The 26,442-nt window shown below is 43.2% G+C and overlaps 1 protein-coding gene across 3 annotated transcripts in view; it reads right to left on the minus strand.

Annotated features, from left to right (window-relative positions):
• Positions 1 to 472: 472 nt before the first annotated feature.
• The window catches only part of LOC106085070 (sushi, von Willebrand factor type A, EGF and pentraxin domain-containing protein 1), a 134,107-nt gene continuing 108,137 nt past the window's right edge, over positions 473 to 26,442 (minus strand). For 2 of the 3 annotated variants that reach the window (XM_059364541.1, XM_059364540.1), the window contains exons 4-13: positions 21,903 to 23,333; positions 21,635 to 21,837; positions 20,075 to 21,565; positions 14,695 to 20,013; positions 14,413 to 14,625; positions 7,549 to 7,837; positions 7,282 to 7,374; positions 5,648 to 7,035; positions 1,057 to 1,170; positions 473 to 953 (exon numbers count right to left, since the gene is read on the minus strand). In XM_059364541.1, coding sequence (XP_059220524.1) covers positions 922 to 953; positions 1,057 to 1,170; positions 5,648 to 7,035; positions 7,282 to 7,374; positions 7,549 to 7,837; positions 14,413 to 14,625; positions 14,695 to 20,013; positions 20,075 to 21,565; positions 21,635 to 21,837; positions 21,903 to 23,333 — 10,573 coding nt within the window. In that variant the 3' untranslated portion in view covers positions 473 to 921. The remainder of the gene's footprint in view (positions 954 to 1,056; positions 1,171 to 5,647; positions 7,036 to 7,281; positions 7,375 to 7,548; positions 7,838 to 14,412; positions 14,626 to 14,694; positions 20,014 to 20,074; positions 21,566 to 21,634; positions 21,838 to 21,902; positions 23,334 to 26,442) is intronic. The other variant, XM_059364542.1, reaches the window with a different exon arrangement.

Raw genomic sequence — 26,442 nt, forward strand, 5'->3', positions numbered from 1 at the left:
AAAAATAAAATACCTATGAATTAACAAATACGAACTAGAAGCACATGCACTCTTAAAACCCACACACACGGTGTCGATGTGCATGTGGGTATTTTACAATTTATTTTAATAAAGTTAAATTGAAAGTTTTGTTTTTGTTCAAAATCTTGTTTGTAAAAATATTGCATTTCATTTCGTTTTTGTATAGCTCTGATTTCTTTTGTTTTCGTTAAAAGCAGCTTTCTAAAAGCTTTACATTAAGCTGAGTAATTTTGCGTTATTTGCTTCTTTAAAGCCATATTTTTTTAAATAAGAAATTTTAAAGTGAGTTGAATTTTTTTAATGAACATTTGCTACAAGTCTTTGATTTTAAAAATAAACAAAAAAAAAAGAATTTTAACATTTTTCCCATGAATACAAAAAAAAATTACAGCAAATCAATATAAAGCTTTCAACTTGTCATCATCCTTTTAAGGAATCAGCCTCACACTGTCGTCCTCATCAGTGTGTTTCGTCATTTGTTTGGTTATAATGGTGTTGGTGGTTGTGGTTGGTGGTGGTATCTCTCTCTCTCTCTCACTTTTCCTCATCGTTGTCGAATGTCGCTTACAATTTATGAGAATGTTGTGTGATTGCCATGGAATGTTGGATGAGTGCATTTAAAAGCCTTCCTTCTTGGGAAGTCCTGCAAGTGCACTTTGTTGGTGTGTATGTGGATAGGCGTAAAGTATGATACATTAGTCGAGCGTTTCGTAATAATAAATATTTTATAGTTCTGCGGTTGGACGAGCTGTTGCTGCTGCTTTTTTATTTCTAGAATTTTGTGTTGGTTTTAGTCGTTTTTTTTTTTGTTGAATTTGTTATGTGTTTTGTTTTTATTACTAACGCTGCTAACAATTGGCAGTTGTGTGTTTACTGAGTTTTTCCTTCAATTTGTTTTGTTTATTGGACTTCGCTATCACTATCACTCTTTTCTGTGGTTAAAATAAAAAGGAAAACAAAAATCGATTTAATTAATTCATTATTAATTCATTATTTCAATGAGGGCATTGTTTTGTATTTGTTATGGAATCGTACCTTTCTTGCCTGTATAGGCATGTCGTTTTAATCTATCGTATAAATCGTCCTTGGTACCATACAGTGAGGCATTCGATCTAGCCAAAGTGCTCATTTTACCACCTCCATGGAGACCTAAAGAAAATTTGGAAGAAAATAAATCAAAAAATTAAATAAATAAACACAAGAACCAAATTTTATTATTCGGCCGGGCGAATTCGGCCGGGCAAATTCGGGCGGGCCAAATTCGGCCGGCCCGAATCTTTTATACCCTCCACCATAGATCACATTTGTCGAGTTCATTTCCCGATATCTCCTTTTATGTCAAACAAAGATAAAAGGAAATAATTGATTTAATATTGGAGCTATATCAAGTTATAGTCCAATTCGGACCATAATTGAACTGAATATTGGAGACCATTGTAGAAGTCAAATGTGTAAAATTGCAGTCAATTCGAGTAAGAGTTGCGCCCTTTAGGCGATCAAGAAGTAAAAAAGAGAGATCGGTTTATATGGCAGCTGTATCAAGCTATTCATCGATTCATACCATATTAGACTCCTATGTTGAAGGTCATGAGGGAAGCCGTTGTAAAAAATTTCTTCCAAATCGGATGAGAAATGCGCCCTCTAGAGGCACAAGAAGTCAAGACACAAGATTGGTTTATATGGCAGCTATATCAAAACATGGATCAATTTGAAACACAATTAGCACAGTTATTGGAAGTCATAACAAAACACCTCATGCAAAATTTCAGCCACATCGGATGAGAGTTGCGCCCTCTAGAGGCTCAAGAAGTCAAGACCCAAGATTGGTCTATATGGCAGCTATATTAAGACATGGACCGATTTGAACTATACTTAGCGCAGTTGTTGGAAGTGATGCCAAAACACCTCATGCAAAATTTCAGTCAAATCGGACGAGAGTGGCGCCCTCTAGAGGCTCAATAGGTCAAGACGCAAGATCGGTTTATATGGCAGCTATATTAAGACATGGACCGATTTGAACCATACTTAGCGCAATTGTTGGAAGGAATACCAAAATACGTCACGCAAAACTTCAGTCAAATCGGACGAGAATTGCGCCCTCTAGAGGCTCAAGAAGTCAAGACCCAAGATCGGTCTATATGGCAGCTATATTAAGACGTAGACCGATTTGAACCATACTTAGCGCAGTTATTGAAAGGGAAACCAAAACACCAAGTGTCAAGTTTCAGTCAAATCGGACTAGAGTGGCGCCCTCTAGAGGCTCAAAAAGTCAAGACCCAAGATCGGTCTATATGGCAGCTATATTAAGACGTAGACCGATTTCAATCATACTTAGCGCAGTTGTTGAAAGGGAAACCAAAACACCAAGTGCCAAGTTTCAGTCAAATCGGACTAGAGTGGCGCCCTCTAGAGCCTCAAGAAGTCAAGACACAAGATTGGTTTATATGGCAGCCATATCAAAACATGGATCAATTTGAACCATACTCAGCACAGTTATTGGAAGTCATAACAAAACACCTCATGCAAAATTTCAGCCAAATCGGACTAGAGTGGCGCCCTCTAGAGGCTCAAGAAGTCAAGATCCCAGATCGGTTTATATGACAGCTATATCAGGTTATGTACCGATTTGCGCCATACTAAGCACAGTTATTGGCAGTCATAATAAAACATCTCATGCATAATTTCAGCCAAATCGGATGAGAATTGAGCGCTCTATTGGCTCAAGAAGTCAAGATCCATGATTGGTTTATATGACAGCTATACCAGATATGAACCGATTTGAATCTTACTTAGCATAATTGTTGGAAGTGCTACCAAAACATATCATCCAAAATTTCAGTCAAATCGGATGAGAATTGCGCTCTCTAGAGCCTCAAGAAGTCAAGACCCAAGATCCGTCAATATGGCAGCTATTTTAAGACATGAACCGATTTGAACCATACTTAGCGCAGTTGTTGGAAGTGATACCAAAACACCTCATGCAAAATTTCAGTCAAATCGGACTAGAGTTGCGCCCTCTAGAAGCTCAAGAAGTCAAGACCCAAGATCGGTCTATATGGCAGCTATATTAAGACATGGACCGATTTGCACCATACTTAGCACAATTGTTGGAAGTGAAATCAAAACAGTGCGAAGTTTCAGTCAAATCGGATAAAAATTGCGCCCTCTAGAGGCTTAAGAAGTCAAGACCCAAGATCGGTTTATATGGCAGCTATATCAAAACATGGACCGATTTGGCCCATTTACAACTCCAACCGACCTATACTAATAAAAAGAATTTGTGCAAAATTTCAAGCGGCTAGCTTTACTCCTTCGGCTAGATCGACTTAAAATGACATGACGATCAAGAATATATACTTTATGGGGTCTCATAAGCATATTTCGAGGTGTTACAAAAAGAATTACAAAATTAGTATACCCCCATTCTATGGTGGAGGGTATAAAAATGAAATTGTTGCCCTTTGTTTGTTTGTTTGTCTGTTCCGTATAGACTCAAAAACGGCTGAACCGATTTTCATGAATATTGTGGGCCCCCGGTGAAAAAAGGGTACTACATTTTTTGATATCCGAAGGGGGGTGGACCCTCCACCATACCCCAATTTTCAAAAACGCCAGATCTCGGACACGCGTGCAACGATTTAAGCGAAATTTTGTATGCCTCTTTATGGTACCCCAAAAACACGAAATTGGTATAAAATTTTTGGGTCAAAACACCTGGGGGGACGCCCCATCCCAAAACCCACCCGGGCGGACATGTTTACCGATTGGGACAATATGGGTATCAAACGAATAGTATTTAAGAGTATAGTACGAACTTGGTATACAAATTTCGTCCAAAGTGTTTGGGGGGCCCCTCACCCCCAAAAAGTCCTCTAACAGGATTCTTTCACCGCTTTGGGTAATATGGGTGTCAAATGAGGGGTATTTAAAAGTAGAGTGCAAATCTGACATAAAAATTAATTCCTTAGTATCTGAGGGGCCTCTCCACCCCCCGAAGTGATTTGAGGTTATGAAGTCAAATAGATATCAAATTCGTTTAGTACTCCCAAATTCCGTTGTTTTGAGCCTCATATTGCTATAGTCAGAAATTAAGTTCAGTTTAGGAGGTGATTTAAGGCATATTCTCCACAACTTGGATCCAAAACTGGATATCAAATTCATGTTCTACTCTCAAATACCTCTCTTTTGAGTCCCAAATTGCGGTTTTGGTGTAAGGGGGAGGGGGAGGGGGAGGCGTTTTTGGTGTAAGGGGGAGGGTCCGCCCCCCACCCCCCCTTCCGATATCAAAAAATTATATAACGTATGTTTCCTTCCACAAAATGCTACACAATCTGTGAACATTTTAAGAAAATCGAATCAGCGGTTTTTGGTTCCACGGAACAAACCAAAACCAATTCCCATTCAGTCATGATGGGTCATATGCCCATTTAGGGTGTTTTTGGGGGGTGGGCTGACCCACTACACTTCGATCTGATTTTGTATGCCAGATTCGTAGCCTACTCTCGAATACCTTTTATTTGAGCTCCATATTCGTATTCTACTCCTCAGTAGCTTTCATTTGATATCCATATTGTCCTTATCGGTCTTCTTTTGATTTTGGGTGGTGTTTTTAGGGTAAGGGGGAAGGGTCCGCCCCTTTATTTATAAAGCCTATTTCTTTTTCCTCAATATATTCGTAATCTACTCCCGAATAACTTTCATTTGAGCCCCATATTGCATACAATGTCCTCCCATTCATAGCATATTTTAGGGGATTTTGGGGTTGGGGGCGGCCCCCCAGTTACTTGAACCCAATTTTTATTATAAAGTTCGTACTCTACTGCTAAATACCTTTCATTTGAGTCCCATATTACCCGGATTGGTACACTTTTATTTTTGGTTAGTACTTTTGTGGTAAGGGGGAGGGTCCGCTCCCCTTTCGATATTAAGAAATTATATTGCTTTTTTTTCAACCTAAAAAATTTTTTAATATTTCAAGGTAATCGGTTCAGCCGTTTTTGAGTCTATTTTATTTTATTTTATTTTATTTTATTTTATTTTATTTTATTTTATTTTATTTTATTTTATTTTATTTTATTTTATTTTATTTTATTTTATTTTATTTTATTTTATTTTATTTTATTTTATTTTATTTTATTTTATTTTATTTTATTTTATTTTATTTTATTTTATTTTATTTTATTTTATTTTATTTAATTTTATTTAATTTTATTTTATTTTATTTTATTTTATTTTATTTTATTTTATTTTATTTTGTTTTATTTTATTTTATTTTATTTTTTATTTTATTTCATTTTATTTTATTTTATTTTATTTTATTTTATTTTATTTTATTTTATTTTATTTTATTTTATTTTATTTTATTTTATTTTATTTTATTTTATTTTATTTTATTTTATTTTATTTTATTTTATTTTATTTTATTTTATTTTATTTTATTTTATTTTATTTTATTTTATTTTATTTTATTTTATTTTATTTTATTTTATTTTATTTTATTTTATTTTATTTTATTTTATTTTATTTTATTTTATTTTATTTTATTTTATTTTATTTTATTTTATTTTATTTTATTTTATTCCTCTTATATTAAATTAAAATTCGAGACGAAATTTTCTTTACTTACCATCCTTCATGTAGGTCTCATTGTAGAAATTTGGCATCTCCCAGCCATCCTCTTCATCATCATAGTAATGTGCATAGGTACTGTGATGTGATGGTGCTATTGATTCAGCATATGGTGTATGCGCTCCATAATAGAAGTTCACCTGTGATCCGGTCTGATCTATGGCGGGCGATAACATTTTCTTAGGATCTCGCTTCTTGGTCGAACGCACACAAATCATCCATATCAGCAGCACAATGACTATGATAAAGATAACAGCGCCAGCAATGCCACCAGCAATGTAGGCAAACTCGGAATGTTCAGCACAATTGGGTCCTGTAAAGGAGCCCACACAGCGACACGAGGGTGTGCCCTTGAGATCCTTTACACAATTGCCTTGATTCTCGCAGAAACCATCGCAGACATCCGTACAGTCCATGCCAGTGCCATTGAAACCGGGCTTGCATTCACACTTGAAATCAGAAGTCTCAGGCACCAATATACAATAGGCATTGGGATCACAGTGGGGTCGTCCTTCGGCAACTTGTTCGCAAGGATTGGTACATTCAGATTTGGAGGTGGCTCCGGTAATCTTGGTGCTATGATTGGGAGGACATTGTATGCAGGAGGTTTGTTGAGTCTCTGGTTGATAGTAGCCCTTGCGGCATTCTTCGCACATATTGAGGGTGCCATTGAGGTAGGTGCCGGGCGAGCAGACAGGCAGGGTGCATTCCTCCACCGATTTGGCTCCCACTTTGGGCGTAGTGCGACCCAAAGGACAACCAGCACAAGAGGGTTGTACACCCTGAGAACGATAAGTGCCACGGGGACAGGGTTCACAACGGCCATCGACACCCAATTGCAAGCCAGAGGAGCATTCATCGCGACATTCCTTGCGGGAGGTGGCCTCTGAGCTGCGAGTGGTTTGACCCAAACCGCAAAGTTCACAACTGAAGGAGCCTTCGTTGGGTTGGAAGAAGCCATGACCACAGGAACGGCACAAACCGGTCTCAGAATCAAAGTATTTGCCAGCCGGACAACGTTCTTTACAGCTGGCTGCAGAACGGGCTCCAGGACCGGCAGTGACACCAGGGCGTCCCGCAATAACGGGGCACTTGCTACATTGCAATTGTCCAGCTTCGGATTGATAAGTGCCACGCTCACAAGGCACACAGGTGCTGTTGGCCGTACTGTAGTAGGTGCCAATGGCACAGGGTACACAGTCGGGTATCATGACCACCTGGCCGGCGGGGCAAGCATATTCCGATCCTAACTCCAGAGAGGCTGGATCAGGCACCGTGTTGGGTAGAATTTCTTGAACGGCAAATTGATCATCTTCCAAAATTAGTTTTTCCAGCAAGGCCTTGACCGTAGAACGTTCACCCGAGGAGGTATGTACAACGGGATCGCTGTTTAGGGGGAGAACATACAAAGAGAAATTAGCAAGAGCTCTATGTAAGGAGGAGGTGAACTTATTTTAAGCTTTTGGTTAGGCACTCTAAACAGATCGGTTTTTGTTATTTTTAGAAAACCTTCCCCATCCATCACCACCTTCTTTTGTGTTTTTAGTAAAACCACCAAGAATTTTGAAAATTTTGAAAATTCTACAAAGCAGCAGCTTAGATTCTATAGACATATGTATCTCTTGAACATACTTCACTGCCGGGAATGAAATTTCCAGCGTGTATGTATCACCGCCAGTCTGTTGGCGTCCTTGACGTGCTCCTGGATCTGGATCCTCTTCATCGCTACAATTTGGGAATATACATTTAAAATACATAGATACAAACACACACACAGCATGCTTACACATACAAGTAAACATTACCACCACACACAAATATTTAAAAAAATTGTCTCTTTGAAGGCTAAAAAGCCTTAAATGGCTCTTTTAGTGTTTTTTTTTTTTTTTTTTGACTTACTTGAGTACTGGAATTTCAGCTTCTAAGACATACACTCCACCATCCTTGGCCTGACGACGCACTCTATTGGTTTGAGTTCCTCTATAGTGATCACATTTCACATCGATTTGTATATCCTTGCACTCTCGGGTTCCCTCCACTGAATAGGAGCAGAAGTTCCAATCGCGATTAAGAGAATTGACCGAACTGGTAACCTTTTGTCGCAGCACACCCTGGCCAGCCTTGTTGCAGAGCACATCCGAGGGGAAGAGCATTTTGATGCGGAAAACGCGTTGAGCCAATTTGGAAGCTGGAGAAAGAAAAAAGGGTTAATTAAAAAAAAAACATTAAAAAATGACAAAAAAGAAATTGCCAGAGTGTGTTTTAGGAAAGAGAGATTGTTTTCTTATGAATTGAAGAAAAGAAATTGCCAGCTATCAGGTAATCGGGCATTTATATCACACCATTGGCAGACGCGTTTTTGGGCTAGTATCATATCCGCCCGTCTGACCGACCACAGTTTCAGGAGGCCGGTCGTTTATTGTCTTATTTAAGCGTTGAGTTTAAGCATTAACGCTTAAGTGAAATCCAGGCATGAGGAGATATAAACCACCAATCACATACGAGTCAGTTTTCTGTGCAATATCTTCTCATATAATTCCAATTCTCATCCCCAAACCAACCTTATGCAGGCTTGCTACATCGTCTATCGGTTTTTAATAGGAGTGCCGATTTGGACCGTACTTAAAAAAGTTGTTAGCAGTCATAACGGAACACTACATGCAAAATTTCAGCCAAATAGGACAGAAATTGCGCCTTCCAGGGGCTCAAGAAGTCAAATCGGGAGATCTATATCAGGTTGTAGACCGATTTAGACCCTACTTAACACAATTGTTGTAAGTCATAACAGAACACCAAGTGCAAAATTTTAGCCAAATCAGACAGAAATTGCGGCTTCCAGGGGCTCAAGAAGTCAAATCGGGAGGTCGGTTTATAAAGGAGCTATATCAAAATCTGAACCGATATAGCCCATTTTCAATCCCTAACGAACTACATCGATACTGAGTATCTGTGCAAAATTTCATGCGGCTAGCTTTATGTATTCGACCTCTATCGTGATTTCGACAGACAGACGGGCGTATGGACAGAAAGACGGACGGATGGACGAAAAGATGGACGATAGGATGGACGATAGGATGGACGAAAGGATGGACGAAAGGATGGGCGAAAGGATGGACGAAAGGATGGACGAAAGGATGGACGAAAGGATGGACGAAAGGATGGACGAAAGGATGGACGAAAGAATGGACGAAAGGATGGACGAAAGGATGGACGAAAGGATGGACGAAAGGATGGACGAAAGGATGGACGAAAGGATGGACGAAAGGATGGACGAAAGGATGGACGAAAGGATGGACGAAAGGATGGACGAAAGGATGGACGAAAGGATGGACGAAAAGACGGACGAAAAGATGGACGAAAGGATGGACGAAAGGATGGACGAAAGGATGGACGAAGGGATGGACGAAAGGATGGACGAAAGGATGGACGAAAGGATGGACGAAAGGATGGACGAAAGGATGGACGAAGGGATGGACGAAAGGATGGACGATAGGATGGACGAAAGGATGGACGAAAGGATGGGCGAAAGGATGGACGAAAGGATGGACGAAAGGATGGACGAAAGGATGGACGAAAGGATGGACGAAAGGATGGACGAAAGGATGGACGAAAGGATGGACGAAAGGATGGACGAAAGGATGGACGAAAGGATGGACGAAAGGATGGACGAAAGGATGGACGAAAGGATGGACGAAAGGATGGACGAAAGGATGGACGAAAGGATGGACGAAAGGATGGACGAAAGGATGGACGAAAAGACGGACGAAAAGATGGACGAAAGGATGGACGAAAGGATGGACGAAAGGATGGACGAAGGGATGGACGAAAGGATGGACGAAAGGATGGACGAAAGGATGGACGAAAGGATGGACGAAGGGATGGACGAAAGGATGGACGAAAGGATGGACGAAAGGATGGACGAAAGGATGGACGAAAGGATGGACGAAAGAATGGACGAAAGGATGGACGAAAGGATGGACGAAAGGATGGACGAAAGGATAAACGAAAGGATGAACGAAAGGATGGACGAAAGGATGGACGAAAGGATGGACGAAAGGATGGACGAAAGGATGGACGAAAGGATGGACGAAAGGATGGACGAAAGGATGGACGAAAGGATGGACGAAAGGATGGACGAAAGGATGGACGAAAGGATGGACGGACGGATGGAAGGACAGATCGATTCAGAATGAGGAGTCGATCAAGAATATATTGGGTTGCCCAAAAAGTAACTGCGGATTTTTCATATAGTCGGCATTGACAAATTTTTTCACAGCTTGTGACTCTGTAATTGCATTCTTTCTTCTGTCAGTTATCAGCTGTAACTTTTAGCTTGCTTTAGAAAAAAAGTGTAAAAAAAAGAATATTTGATTAAAGTTCATTCTAAGTTTCATTAAAAATGCATTTACTTTCTTTTAAAAAATCCGAAATTACTTTTTGGGCAACCCATATACAAATATATACTCTATGTGGTCTTAGACGAATTTTTCGAGGTGTTACAAACGGAACAAAGGAACTAGATTAGTATACCCCCCAGAAAATGGCGGTGCGTATAAAACTGACATTAAAAACAAGTAAAAGCGTGCTAAGTTCGGCCTGACCGAATCTTATATACCCTCCACCATGGATCGCTTTTGTCGAGATCTTTTCGCGGCATTTTTTTTTAAGCAAACAAAGGATAAATGAAAAGAATTGCTATGCTATTAGGGCCATATCAAGTTCTGGTCCAATTCGGACCATAATTTAATTGAAAGTTGGATACCATTGTAGATATTATTGTGTAAAATTTCTGTCAATTTGAATAAGAATTGCGCCCTTTAGGGGCTCAAGAATTAAAATAGAGAGATCGGTTTATATGGCAGCTGTATCAGGCGATAGAACGATTCAGAACATAATTGATACGAATGTTGTAGGTCATGGGAGAAGCCGTTGCTCTAAATTTCAGCCAAATCGCATAATAATTGCGCCCTCTAGAGCCTGAAGAAGGCGGCCACCGTAGCGCAGAGGTTAGCATGTCCGCTTATGATGCTGAACGCCTGGGTTCGAATCCTGCCGAGACCATCAGAAAAAATTTCAGCAGTGGTCTTCCCCTCCTAATGCGGGCAACATTTGTGAGGTACTACGCCATGTAAAACTTCTCTCCCAAGAGGTGTCGCACTGCGACACACCGTTCGGACTCGGCTATAAAAAGGAGGCCCCTTATCATTGAGCTTTAACTTGAATCGGACTGCACTCATTGATATGTGAGAAGTTTGCCCCTGTTTCTTAGTGGAATGTTCATAAGCAAAATTCGCAATTTGCCTCAAGAAGTCAAGATCCCAGATCGGTTCATATGGCAGCTATATCAGGTTATGAACTGATTTGAACCACACTTAAAACAGTTGTTGGAAATCATAACAAAAAACCTCATGCAAAATTTCAGCCAAATCGGGTAAGTATTGCGCCCTCTAGAGGCTAAAGAAGTCAAGACCCCAGATCGGTTTGCATGACAGCTATATCAGGTTATGAACCGATTTGAACCACACTTAAAACAGTTGTTGGAAATCATAACAAAACACCTCATGCAATATTTAAGCCAACTCGGATTTTAATAGCGCCCTCTAGAGACTCAAGAAGTCAAGACCCCAGATCGGTTTATATGGCAGCTATATCAGGTTATTGACCGAATTGAACTATTCTTAACACAGTTGTTTGAAGTCATAACAAAACACCTCATGCTAAATTTCAGCCAAGCCGGATAGGTATTGCGCCCTCTAGAGGCTAAAAAAGTCAAGACCCCAGATCGGTTTGCATGACAGCTATATCAGGTTATTAACCGATTTGAATCACACTTAAAAAATTTGTTGGAAATCAAAACAAAACACATCATGCAAAATTTCAGCCAAATCGGATTAGAATAGCGCCCTCTAGAGGCTAAAGAAGTCAAGACCGCAGATAGGTTTATATGACAGCTATATGAGGTTATGAATTGATGTTAGCCATACTTAGCATAGCTATTGAAACTTGTTACGAAACACGTCATGCAAAATTTCTGCCAAATCGGATAAAAACTGCGCTCTCTAGAGGCTCAAGATGTCAGGACCCCTGATCGGTTTATATGGCAGCTATATCTGATTATGGACCGACAAGAACCGTACTTGGCACAGTTGTTGGAAGTCTTAACAAAACGCCTCACGCAAAATTTCAGCCAAATTGGATAGATATTGCGCCCCCTAGAGGCTCAAGAAGTCAGGACCCCAGATCGGTTTATATGGCAGCTATATCTGGTTATAGACCGATATGAACCGTACTTAGCACAGTTGTTGGAAGTCATAACAAAACACATCGTGCAAATTTTCAGCCAAATAGGATAAGAATTGCGCCCTCTACTGACTAAAGGAAAGTCAAGATCCAAGATTGGTTTATATGGCAGCTATATCAAAACATAGACCGATATGGCCCATTTACTATCCGAAACGACCTACACCAATAAGAAGTATTCTTGCCAAATTTCCAACGGCTAGCTTTACTTCTTCGAAAGTTAGCGTGCTTTCGTCAGACATATGGACGGACGGACATGGCTAGATCGACTTTAATTGACATGACGATCAACAATATATTTATATACTTCATGGGGTCTCAGAGGAATATTTCGAGTTGTTACAAACAGAATGACGAAATCAGTATACCCCCATTCTATGGTGGGTATAGGGCATAATTAGCCCTTAAGGGTCTTAAAAAGTTAACTTACAGACAGGTTTATATGGAAGCTGCATAAGGTTACACTCCGACTCAGACAACACGGAGCGAATTTTTATCAACTGCGCCCTCTAGCGTTTTGGAAAGGCAAATTGTCCAATTGATTGTTTTGGGAGCTCAGTCTATGGACTAATTCGGACCATACTTTGTCCTAGTATAAGAAGACATAGCAAAATATTATGTACCATATCTCGACCTAAACTGTTAATCAATTTTCGGTTATAACTACGCCATCTAGGGCTGAATGGAAGTTATAGCAGTTTATGAAAATTTGAAGCTATACCAGTTTATCAATCGATGTAACATATATTTGACCTGAATGTTAGAAGACAACGCAAACCAGAATGGGTATACATCAGCTAAATTTGGTAACAATTACGCCATCTTATGGAAAAACATGACAAGTGGAAAGCTAAGGTGTAAGGTGTTTTTGACTTCTTGATTCCCTGAGGTATGTTAAGACTCTCGACATCTATGAGAATTATGATTCCCATAGGCCAAAAATCTCCCGATTTGAATTATAGAGCCTATAGAGGGCGTCTTTGTCACAAATTGAATGACAAAGACGCCCTCTATAGGCTCTATAATTCAAATCGGGAGATTTTTGGCCTATATGGGAATCATAATTCTCATAGATGTAGAGAGTCTTAACATACCTCAGGGAATCAAGAAGTCAAAATGGGGACCGGTTTACTCCGAAGATCCGTTCCTGGCTATAGACCATACCGAGCATGGACACTGACATTTGCAATATAAATTCGAAGCGCCCTCTAGTGGCGCTGGAAGGCAATTTGGGAGATCGGTTTATATGAGAGCTATATCAAGCAAATGACTGCTTCGGACCGCCACTCAACAACACTCCAAAATATTTTGTGCCAAATTTGAGCCTAATCGGGTAAAAATTGCATCATCTAGGGTTTTTTTTTTTGGTTAAGATGGGAAAACCTAAGAATTCAGGAAGAGAAATTATATAACAAATACGACCTCTAGGGCTAAACAAGTCTCATTGGAAGATGGACCGCCACAAAACAACACTCTTTAATATTTTGTGCCAAAATTTGAGCCAAATCGGGAAATAAATGCGTCCTCTAAGGTTTTTTTTTTTTTTTGATGCGAAAACGTAAGGATTCAGTAAGACAAATTGGATAATAATTACGCCCTCTAGGGGTTAAATACGAGTCTCATTGGAAGATGGAAGCTCTGGAAGGCAAATTAGGAGATTGGTTTATATGAGAGTTATACCAAGCTATGGATTGCTTCGGACCACCACTCAACAACACTCCAAAATAATTTGTGTCAAATTTTACCCTAATCGGGTAATAATTGCGTCCTCTATGGTTTTTTTTATGGGAAAACCTAAGGATTCAGTCAGACAAATTGGATAATAATTACGCCCTCTAGTGGTTTAATACGATTATCATTGGAATATGGAAGCTCTGGAAGGCAAATTAGGAGATTGGTTTATATGAGACCTCCAAACTATGACCTCCTTCGAACCGCTACTCCACAATACTCCAAAACAGTTTGTGCCAAATTTGAGCCTCATCGACTAATAATTGCGGGCTGTAGGAGTTATTTTTTGTTAGGTTAAGATGGAAAACCCTAAGAGTTTAGGAAGGCAAATTGGATACTAATTACGCTCTGAAGGGGTTAAATGAGTCTTTTTGGAAGATGGAAGCACTATCAGGTATTTTATCTAATATGTGGATAGTGCTTGTTGCGAATGTTTGAAGTCATAGCAACCCATCATGTGGAAAACTTCAGCTCCATTGCATAACAATTGACACCTATAACGGCTCAAAAAATGGGATGATGAGTTTATATGGGAACTAGATCAGTTTATGGATCCTCAATATGATGGGACTTCTAAAATTTTACCAAATTGTATAAAAAGCGCCATCTAGTGACATAAGAAGTCACACCGGAAGACCGGCTTATATGGGACAAAGTTTTTTGTACTGTATGGACCAAATTTTTCATCGATGTTGAGAGAGAGAGAGAGGGAGTTCGAAAATGAAAACTTACGTGAGCATGAAGGATACACCAAAGGCATGCTGGGATCTGGTGATGGGCGCCAGAAACCTTCGGCACCACAGGTATAGAATTCTGGCACTTCTTCGGAGAATCTCAAGCCAGGGTTGCAGGAAATTTCACACACCTTGAATTGGCCACCAGTACCCCAATCTTTGCAGACCTGCACACCACCAATGGGATCAGCCAAAGGAGGACAGAATTCAGCTGGAAAAAAAAAACACCAACAAATTAACATCTTTGCCATTCCATCTTAACCACTTAACCTTCACTTACTTAACAAAGAAACCTTAAAACTGCAGGTAGCAGTATTGCCAGCAGCATCCGAGGCTATGTAGGTAATGTCATAGGAACCCCATAGCAATGTGGTGCCCGGTCTATGGCCATTGCGTTCCACTATCTTGGTCACTCCAATATTATCACTGAAATGTGGCTCATCCCAGGTTACCACCGATGAGCCGTTCTTGGCTATAACCCACAAATCTCCAGGACAATGTTCCACCACTGGTGGCTCTTTGTCAACCTCCAGCTGTTGACAATTGGGTCCTGTGTAACCATTGGGACATCTACGTTGACCACACATCGAGGGTACATTGCGTTCTACACCTCCCATGGTTATCTCATAGCCAGACCAATTGAGTATTAAGCCATTGTAGAGCACTGGTTCCGAGCGACAATCGCGCACTTGTTTCTGTATCTCCGAGGTGGTGTCTAAGGCACGAGCCCACAGCTGCACCTTGGTCATGGTGCCCTGGAAGCCGCTTTCCGAATAGGACAACGCATATTTGCTATCATCTGGCTGAGGTCGACCCAATACAGACCACAAATAAGGAGGCAGGGTGCGGCCTTGGGCATATTCAATCTTGCTGGCAATCAAGCCTTCGGTAATCAGTTGCAATTGACCACTCATGCCATCCCAGACAATGGCCACATGATGCCATTGGCCATCATTGACCGAGGTATATTCTCCAAAGGACAAAAACACATCTTGGTAATCGGCAAACAGGGAGACCTGCACACCACTTGAGTGGGCTTGCAGCATAAGGCGGCGATTGCTGGCCATATTGGGCGACTCCACGCCATACAAAGTGAAGAAGATGCCGGTGTCATCCTTTTGGGCAAATTGCACCCACATGGCTATGGTCATGCTGTGGGCCTCACCCGTATAGAAAGGCACCACCTGGGCGGCAGTGGAGCGAGAGGCATCGCTGAAGTACAGATCATAATCAACTTGTATGGTCTTGCGGCAGTCATCGCCGGTCATGTTGAAGGGACACTGGCAATAGAAGCCATTGGTCAGATCAATGCAGGTGGCTCCAGGAGGACAGGAATTGTCCTTGCAGTCTATGATATCCTCTGCGCAATTGCGACCGCTGAAGCCTTGTGGGCAAACACAGGTATAGCCCTCGCCCACATCTATGCAGGTGGCTCCATTCTGGCAGAGATTGGCTTCACAGGCATCGAATTCATATTGACAGCCTATGCCGGCGTAATCCATGGGACAGGTGCAGTTAAGGCCAGAGCCAAAGTCTTGACATTTGCCGCCATGCATGCAAGGGTTGCCTATGCAACGTTCTGGAGCCGTTTCACAATTCTTGCCATCAGTGCCACTGGGACAGACACAGAAGTAATCCTGGAAGAGATCTATGCAATTGGCATCATTCTGGCAGGGTGATTGCGTATCACAGGTGGTAATTTGATTCTCGCAGTGCAAGCCATTCCAGCCATTTTCACATTCGCAGTCAAAGCCACCCACACGATCGGTACACTTGCCGTCATTCAGGCAGGGATTGCTTTCACAGTCATCTATGTCGGTCTCGCACAATTCTCCGGTGAAGCCATCGCGACAGGCACACTTGAATTTATTATCCAAATCTAGGCAGCGTTCGGTGCCCACAGGATTGCAGGGATCGCTAAGGCACTCATCAATTTCGGCCTCACAACTCAAGCCCACAAAGCCAGGGCGGCACTTGCAGGTAAAGCCATCCAATTGGTCAACACAAGTGGCTCCATTCTGGCAGGGATTCGATTCACAATCATCGATGGTATGTTGGCAGTTCTTACCCGTGTAACCGGGTTCGCAGGTACAGCTGTAGCCATTGACCAAATCTATGCAGACGCCATCATTGGCACAAGGACGATCCTCACAATCGTCGATGTTGATGTCACACGCAGGACCAGTCCAGCCGGGATGGCAGACACACTCATGCTCAAAGAGACGATCAATGCAGGTGCCATGCTTGCAGGGTTCCGAGAGGCAGAGATCAATTTTTTCCTCACAACGTTTGCCGGTGAAGCCTGGGGGGCAGGCACACTGGAAGTCATTCACCAAATCGGTGCAGTTGGAGCCCAACAGGCAAGGATTCTCGGCACAATCGTCTATGTTGATCTCACAGTTGAAGCCCTCCCAACCAGGCAGACATTCGCACTTGTAACGTCCCTGTTGTAGAGCACGGCAGTTGGCACCATTGGAGCAGGGATTGCCATTGGCGGTGCAGGGATCAATGGTCACATCACAATTCTCTCCTGTATAGCCACTGCGACACAGGCAGGTGTAGTTCTTGTAGCCGGGTTCATTTTTGCACATGGCTCGGGTGGGGCAGGTATCCTCGCGACAATCACTGGCCTCCTCTTGACAATTGATACCCGAGTAACCAGGGGGACACTCACAGCGATAGCCTTGGGGTGAGTCCACACAAGAGCCGCCATTGTAACAGGGCTGCGAAGCACATTCATCGATGTCGATTTCACAACGATTTCCTGAGAAACCAGCAGGGCAGAAACACTGAATGCCATGACCCATGGGCACACAAAGGCCTCCATGTTGACAGGCTCCCTCACCACACACCACTGGTTTACATTCTTCACGACCCTTGGCTCCGGGGGCGTCGGTGCGCATATTGGTGGCACATTCATTGCAGGTTTGAGCACCAATGTTGCTCTGGTAGAAATTCATGGGACAGGGAGAGCAAGGAGCCAAACCGGTGGTGGAATAGGTTCCCGGGGCACATTTCTGGCGACACAGACTCTTAGTGGAGGCGGCAGGTTGGAAGGTGAAGGTATTCTGAGGACAGGCCTGACAATCCTTGAAGCCTCCTGTGGGTGGGTCACTGGTGTACGAGTTGCGGGGACATTCCAAACAGGGTACCAAACCGGTGGGAGAGTAGGTGCCATAACCACAGACGGGGATGCAATCATTCAAAGACTTGGTGCCTTCTTCCTTGGTGTAGGTGCCGGCGGGGCAACGCATGCAGGTGCCCTGGCGATCACGATTCTGGTAATAGCCTCTGGGACAATTGGTGCAGACATTTTGCCCTGTGGCCACATAGGTACCGGCCGGGCAATGCAAACAGCGAGGCACATCACTGGTATCCATATTCAGCACCTCTCCCACACTGCAGGTAAAACCTCGGGAAATGTTGCTGTTCAATGCTCTCAAAGGAGGACATTGATTGCCAATATTGGAGATATTCAGCAGAGAGTCTATGACAGCACTGGCATAGGGCACACTCAGATCAAAGATCAGATTCATGGTTGAGCCACAAAGTTCATAGAGTTGGGGTTGACGTATGGCTGGCAAAATCGATAAAATGAAGTCCATCTTCACCACATTCTCCTCCTGCAGACTGGGCACCGATTTCAGGAAGGTGACATTCATGTTGACATTAACGGCAGAGCAACGTTGAGACAGCAGCTGATTGAGGCCAGCATAGTGTTGCGACAAGGCGTCCTGGTATTTGCCCAAACAAGATTGGGCCACAGCTCCATTGGCACGATAGGTGATGGTGGCGGTTACCTGATAATCCGCCTGTTCGGTATTCTCCGAAACACAATCGGGCACCACCGAGGTGGGCTTCCACAAACGCGAGGTCTCGCAAGAGAAGCTCTTGATGGGCTCGCCATCGGTGAAACGGAATCCCGGCTTACAGGTGGCTATACACTCGATGCCACGGTCACCAGGCAAGCAGTTGATGTTGCCATTGGCCGGAGGTTGCAGTTCCCAGTCCACACAGGGCGAGGCTTGTATGGAGACCTGATAGTTGCAATAGGCTCGATTGCCAAATTTATCGGTGGCCGTAACGGTGACATTTTCAAAGCCTCTTATGGGTATAATGGCACTTTCGGGGCTAAAGCTAAGGCGTACCTCTCCGGACTCATCGGAGGTCTTGATGCGATTGCGGGTATCATTGAAGTTTACGGTATAGCGATCTTGGCGATCCGCCAATTCGATGACATAACTCTGGGGACACTGCAACAAGGGAGGGGTGACATCGGGCACGGTGATGTTTATCTCGCAAATGGCCACATTGCCATCATAATCAAAGGCCACATATTTCACCACAGTATCGCGGAAGATATACGAAGGGGTCTTGAAGTTCTGGGGCTTGACCTCCAAACGCGCAATGGAGCCTGAGTTGTCCACCGCAGTGGGTTCGGTAAAGTTAACAGGCAAAATGGCTCCCACCTCATCCCGCTTCACAATGATGGGCTGCTGAGGGCAATTCTGGAATATGGGAGGCTCATTATCCACACAAGGTGAATAGCCATAGTCATAGCCTAGCAGAGGTTCCTTTTTGGGTTCCTCACAACCCATTAGCTCGAATTTCAGACATGCATTGTCCATGTAGCTGACAATACCCAAGATGACAAAGCGTGCCTGCACATACTTGGGCAGGGTAATCATGGCCAGCTCTCCATAGTTGCCGGGATCTCTCATGGTCAAATTGAAGTTGGGGAAATAGACCACATAGTTCTCGTTCTCGGCCTGTTTGTAGAAGAAACGAATCTCGGTGGGACGGCCCACAATGTCATTGGTCACCACTCCCTTGACTAGAATGGCTTTGACACGATAGATTTGACCCAAATCCACGCTGACATAGGTGAAGGCCTCCTGCTTGCCACACCAGCCGGTGGCCGAGTTCAGGCGTATATTCTTGGCCTCATAGTTGGGGCGCTCGGAGGTGGCATTAATGGCGGAATCGGGTATGCGGCCGGAGGTAAGACCCAGGGGCTTGATGACCTTGCACTCGGGTTCTCGCATGCAGGTGATGGGTCGTGGATTTATCAAAATATAGCCGGGACGATTGCAGCCAAAGTAGACCTCAGAGCCTTGCTCATAACTCTTGGCAATTTGACGGCCATCACTGGGACGTCCAGGATCATCACAGACAGGACCTTCGCAACGCAAATCACCAAAGTCCCAGATGCCATCGTTTTGACAACGCACCACATTGTCATGGTGAGAGGTTTGACCGGCCAGCTTGAAGGTGTTTTGACAGCCAAAGAAGAAGTTGCTCTGATAACGGGTATCCACATATTGGCCATATTCAGCACCGGGAGTGGGCATGGGTTCATAACAATCCACGCGTGGACAGGAAGGTTGAGAGCCAGACAACCAGTAATCGGGCAGACCAGGCTTGGGATCATAGACACACTGACGGAAGCCCGAGGAGGCAGTAGATCTCAATTGACGTCCAGGAGCATTGCAGGTTATAGAAACATTTTCGCGGAAGGGAACCAAAACAGATTCGGGATCAGGTCTTAAGACTGAGAGACCTTCCATTTTATCATCAGGCAGTGAGACACATTTGGCATCTAAAACAAAGAAAAATTTAAAAGTCTGCTTCAGAGAGTGGCAGAGAATAAAAATACTCACAATTACACTCGGGCACCGTGCCATTCCATTGGCCACTGGACAAGCACAGCAATGAGGAGCTTCCCGACATTATATAACCGAAATTACATTGGAAGCGTATGATATCTCCAAAGTGATGATCGTCCTTATCGGTCAGCAGCTTGCCATTCTCAGGCTCCACCAAGGGGGGACACATCAAGGGCACACAGGTCTTATTGCGTTGATAGGTATCTCCATCTCTTTCACCAGTCTCTGTCTTTTCCACATGGAAGCCAGCCGTGCCATTGGCGGTGTACAGCTGATAGCCGGTATTACAGGAGCATGAGTAACTGCCCGGTGAGTTGACACACTTCTGGTCGCAGCCTCCATTATTCTTGGCACACTCATTAATGTCCACACAATCCAAACGGGTACAGCCCATGGCCTCCATGCGTATGCAAGGAGCACCCACATAATCCTGAATGCGGAAGCGAACATAACGAGCCTCAATGGGCATGGGCAGATTAAGAATGGACAGGGTGGGCTCTAGAATTCTAAACTCCACAGCAGTGCCATCGGGGTTGGTGTAATCCTTAAAGACATCGGTAAGATCATCGGTGTATTGCAATCTAACGGCAGAGGTAAAGGCTATGTTGCCATCGAAACGTTGGACAGACATGGTGCGGAAGCCCCTCAGTATGGTGGGGGCCTTCAAGTCAATTAAAATCCAATTTGCTCCTGGCTCCGCGGAAGCACCACACCAACCGCCGGTTGTAAGACGAACCATGCCCTTGGAGAATCCCTCCTCACTGGCCGAAGTGGTTATACTCTCATCGGGTATGCCACCATTGCTGAGACCCAAATCGCCCACAGGACGACATTCGGCGGTGGCGGTAAATCCTTGGCGACACTGACAATGGAAGGAGCCGGCGGTGTTAATACACTCCGTGGTGGCCAAATCACATTGGGTGGAGGTACATTCATTGATATCCTCACAGGTGGGAGGATTTTCAAAGACCTGCTCACTATTGCAGCGTATGATGTTGCTGCCTATCAGCTTGTAGCCCTTGAAGCATTGCACACGAGCATCATCGGCATAGTAATAGGGGCGATCAGCATCCACCACAAAGCCATTTTCAATTTTGGGAAACTCAAAGCAACGTTTGCGGGTGCAGCGCGGCACTTCTCCACTCCAGGTGCCATTGGACATGCAGGTCAAGACGGGATGGCCAGTGCGTTCATAGCCGGACTCACATTCGTATTGGACAATGGTGCCATAGCTGCGGCCACCACCATTCAGCAGAGTTATATTGGCATGGGGCACTTCAGGCAAGGGAGCACACTGAGAGGCCATGCAGGTGGGTTTGCGCTCCCAACGACCATCGGGCAAGCAGGAGATCTTCTCAATGGGTAGACTAGAGCTGAAGGTAAAACCAGCATAGCATTGATACATGGCCACTCCGCGATAGGTGACATTCGAAGAGCCTATGGAGAAGCCGTTGTCTATTTGGGGTACAGGACCGCAATACACCTCTGCAAAGGGGAAGAGAACAGAAAATTTTTGTACAAATTGCTTTTGGAATTTGCTGCAGTTCAACTTACCTTGACATTTGGGTATGTAGGAGACACTCCAATTGCCTCCCTTCAAACATTCTGTTATGATTTTACTCTTGCCTGTGGCAAATTCCTGGCCAATGGGGCAGGTAAAGGTAACCACTGTGCCAAAGGCGGTATCACGGCTGGAAGCCAAGGCCCCTATGCCCGGCTGTAGTTCTGGACAATCCGCAGAGAAAGTGGCAGACCAACTAAAATTGAAAAACCAAAATCAGTTCATCTCCTCTATGTTTCCCCCTCCCAAAAAAAAACCTACCCTGCTGCATTGTGTAAAGCATCCGAGGTGAATTTAATCAACATCTCTCCCGAGGAGGCAGTCAAAGTCAGCTTGGGCACTGCATTGCCGGTAAAACCATCTCCCGAATGCAAACGCAATCCCGAGGTAGAGGATCCATCATAAACCTGCACATTATCACTGTTGTGCACCAAGAATTTCACAAATTTCAAAGACAATGGAGAACCCATGCTGTTGCGTATGGTGAAATAGCATTCCTGATTTTTGGGATAATCGGCCAAACCAAAGGCTGGCGAGGTCACGGTGCCATTGCGAGCGGTAATGGTGGCCTTGCAGCCTTGAATATAACGCAAACTGAAGCCTTTGCCGGAATCTCCCAAACTAGATTTGAAATACAAATACAAAGTATTGCCCGTAGAGATGATGACCTTCTCATTGTTGCCAGTGGAGCCAGTTAACTTGGCAATGGGACGGCTCATGGGGGATTCACCATCACGTATCAGCATGTAATCGCGTCCCTCGCTTATATCCAAATCATCAACCTCTATGGAAATAATGCGTCCTGGCTGGGCCTTAATGATGTACAAACATTCCAGACCACCCGGATATTGTTTGGGGTAATTGGGACTGGTCAAGGTTTGACGTTGTAGAGTGGCCTTCAACGTGCCTCCACAAACCTTGGATTCAGTTTTCCAAGTGGCCCTGAAACCTTTGCGCTCCACACTACCATCCGTGGTGAATTTGACAATCATGAAATTCGAAGCCGAAACCAAAGGCTGAGTGGTCAAATCCTGTTTGCCACTCAGTGTGGCCAAGGAGACAGATTTCTCTTCAGTGCGTCCTCCCACCAGCACCTGTACTGTATCAAAAGTTTTCTCCGTTTCAAAATCTTGGAATTGCAAAATAATGTTGCTGCCCAAAGGACCTTCCAAAGTCCATTTGCATTTGGACAGTGCTCCATATTTGTGGGGATAATTGGGACTCTCTATGACATCTCCACCCGACTGCATGTGATAATGACATTGTGCAGGACAATCCAATTCATCTGAACCATCACCACAATCATCGGAGCCATCGCATTTGAAACTTTGATTCACACATCTGCCATTGGCACAGTGTATGGAGTTTTGGGGACAAGCTGCCGAGCGACACATAAAAGGCAAAAGACTTTCACAGGTACCCAAATTCCAGGATTGTATGACAGAGGTGAAGGTGGCTGCCACACATTCTCCCGAACGAGGATCCGGTTGATGTAAAGACCAAAATCCTGAGTATTGAGATATCAGAGCTCCCGAGGCAGATTCCAAGGTATTGGTGCGTAATTCATCCAGAGAAGCCAAACCCAGCCAATATTTGTCCGAAGCCCTATGATTGGGGTCATTGAGGCGGGCAATGGACAAAGTATTATTGTTCTCGGCATATGTGTCTATGGCCACTAATTCAGCACCATATCTGTAGGGGAGGAAGAAAAAGAAAGAGAGAGAAAAAAGGTTAGAATATCGTGTGTTGGTCGGTCTTTGAAGTGGTTACGAAGCACCACACCACAATTATAACTCAAATTAAATATCATTCATAGGAAATTGAACTACTCAATGGCAAAGTTAAAACCACTTTCTATTTTATTTTAAAATCATTTCGTTTTCTTTATGGTGTGAAGAAGAAGGGAGAGAGCGAAAAATTTACACTGAGAAAAAAATTAAATATAATTATTTAAGTATTGGGTTGCCCAAAAAGTAATTGCGGATTTTTCATATAGTCGGCGTTGACAAATTTTTTCACAGCTTGTGACTCTGTATTTGCATTATTTCTTCTGTCAGTTATCAGCTGTTACTTTTAGCTGGCTTTAGAAAAAAAGTGTAAAAAAAGTATATTTGATAAAAGTTCATTCTAAGTTTTATTAAAAATGCATTTACTTTCTTTTAAAAAAATCCGCAATTACTTTTTGGACAACCCAATATATAAATTCAACTACTGACTGGAAGATTGGTAGTTTGGATGAGGCTCAATCCTGTATCGATGCTTGCAAGACTAGGGTAATGTAATCCCAATATTTCAACCACCGACTGGAAGATTTTTAGTTTGGATGAGGCGATGGTGACCGGAGACATGCCGCATTCCTGCTAAACTCCGGCTGTCTCGCAGACCTTAACAAGTCTAAAAGATACAACCTACGGATTCAACAAAAGGAAGGTCTAAAGAAGCGGTGAGGTTGGGGAATCGGTGGTTGCTGAACAATTGCCTGGGGAACTATCGACCACATCGCCAAAGATTGGCGGATTGCAGCAGACTGAAAATCCCGCCGCCACAATCGAGACATGTTGAGAAAACATCGAAACGGGACCCGACATACCCAGTGTAGGTGGTTTATCCAGTTGGATTGGGCCAAAGGTAAGCGGCAGCGTTGAAGGAAGGAACTCAAAAAGTACCTCAACAGCAGCAGCTAGTAAAGCATCTAAAGAAAAATCATCCACACCGGAAGTGTCCAATGTCCTGAGGAAGTGTGGTTCCACTGCTTTCTCACCTGCCCCTGGATGCGTACGGAAGCTCATCATGACAAGATCTAACGAATCTTATGAGTATGAAGTTCTGGCGGAATCAGAAGACGAGGCTAACGCAACAGTGGTGGAAGTTCTTAGCACAGTTCCAACAACCGTGCTAAGTATGGTTGAAATCGGTTCATAACCTGATTTAGTTGTCATATACACCGATCTGGGGTATCGACTTCTTGAGCCTCTAGAGGGCGCAATTTTTATTCGACCTCGCTGAAATTTTGCACTACGTATTTCGCCAAGACTTCCAAAAACTGTGCCAAGTATGGTTCAAATCGGTTCATAACCTGATATAGCTGCCATATCAACCGATCTTTGATCTTGACTTCTTGAACCACTAGAGGGCGCAATTTTTATTCGATTTGGCTGAAATTTTGCATGAGAGGTTCTGTTATGATTTTCAACAACTGTGCTAAGTATGGTTGAAATCGGTCCACAACCTGACATAACTGTTATATAAACCGATCTGGAGTCTTGACTTCTTGAGCCTCTATAAGACGCAATTCCTATCCGATTTGGCTGAAATTTTGCAAGTGGTGTTTTGGTATGACTTCTAACAACTATGCCAAGTACGGTCCAAATCAGTCTATAACCTGATATAACTCCCATATAAGCCGATCTCCCGATTTGATTTTTTGAGCCTCTAGAGGGCGCAATTCTTATCCGATTTGGCTAAGATTTAACATATGGTGGTTTAACATGACTTCCACCAATTTTGCTAAGTATGGTTCAAATCGGTGCACCACCTGATATAGCTGCCATATAAACCGACCTTGGGTCTTAATTTCTAGAGCCTCTAGAGGGCGCTATTCCTATCCGATTTGGATGAAAATTTGCATGAAGTGTTGTGGTATGACTTCCATCAAATGTGTTAAGTATAGTCTCAATCAGTCCATATAAACGGATCTCCCGAATATACTTCTTGAGCCTCTAGAGGGCGCAATTCTTATTCGATTTGGCCGAAGTTTTGCACGTGGTGTTTTGGTATGACTTTTAACAATTGTGCGAAGTATGGTTCAAATCGGTGCACCACCTGATATAGCTGCAGACCTTGGGTCTTAATTTCTAGAGCCTCTAGAGGGCGCTATTTATATCCGAGGGCGCTATTTATATCCGAGGGCGCTATTTATATCCGAGGGCGCTATTTATATCAAATCGGTGCACCACCTGATATAGCTGCCATATAAACTGACTTTGGCTGTTGACTTCTAGAGCCTCTAGAGGGCGCTATTTATATCCGATTTGGCCGAAATTTTGCACGTGGTGTTTTGGTATGACTTTCAACAATTGTGGTAAGTATGGTTCAAATCGGTTCATCATCCGATCTCCCGAATATACTTCTTGAGCCTCTAGAGGGCGCAATTTTTATCTGATTTGGCCGAAATTTTGCAAGTGGTGTTCTTTTATGACTTCCAACATCTGTGCCGAGTACGGTCCAAATCAGTCTATAAACTGATATAGCTACCATATAAGCCGATCTCCCGATTTGAACTTTTAGCCTCTAGAGGGCGCAATTCTTATCCGATTTGGCTAAGATTTTACATATGCTGGTTTGATATGATTTAAACCAAATGTGCTAAGTATGGTTCAAATCGGTCCATCACCTGATATAGCCGCCATATAAACCGATCTTCCGAATATACTCCTTGAGCCTCTAGAGGGCGCACTACTTATCCGATTTGGCCGAAATTTTGCATGAAGTGTTTTATTTCGACTTCCAACAACTGTGTCAAATATGGTCTAAATCAGTCCATATCCTGATATAGCTGCCATATTGCCTGATATAGCCGATCTATATTTGGATATAGCTGCCAAATATGCCGATTTAGGGTCTGAAGTAGAGCTCGCAAACTATCGATAATTGCAAGATTCGATATTATCGATAGTTTTAATGATAAATATCGATGCTATCGATGCAAATTTGCACATGAACATTTCATTAGGGAACAGGGGCAAACTTCTCACATATCAATGAATGCTGTCCGATTCAAGTTTTAAGCTCAATGATAAGG

The sequence above is a fragment of the Stomoxys calcitrans genome, chromosome 3 (assembly GCF_963082655.1).
Source record: "Stomoxys calcitrans chromosome 3, idStoCalc2.1, whole genome shotgun sequence".
NCBI classification, from domain to species: Eukaryota; Metazoa; Arthropoda; class Insecta; order Diptera; family Muscidae; genus Stomoxys; species Stomoxys calcitrans.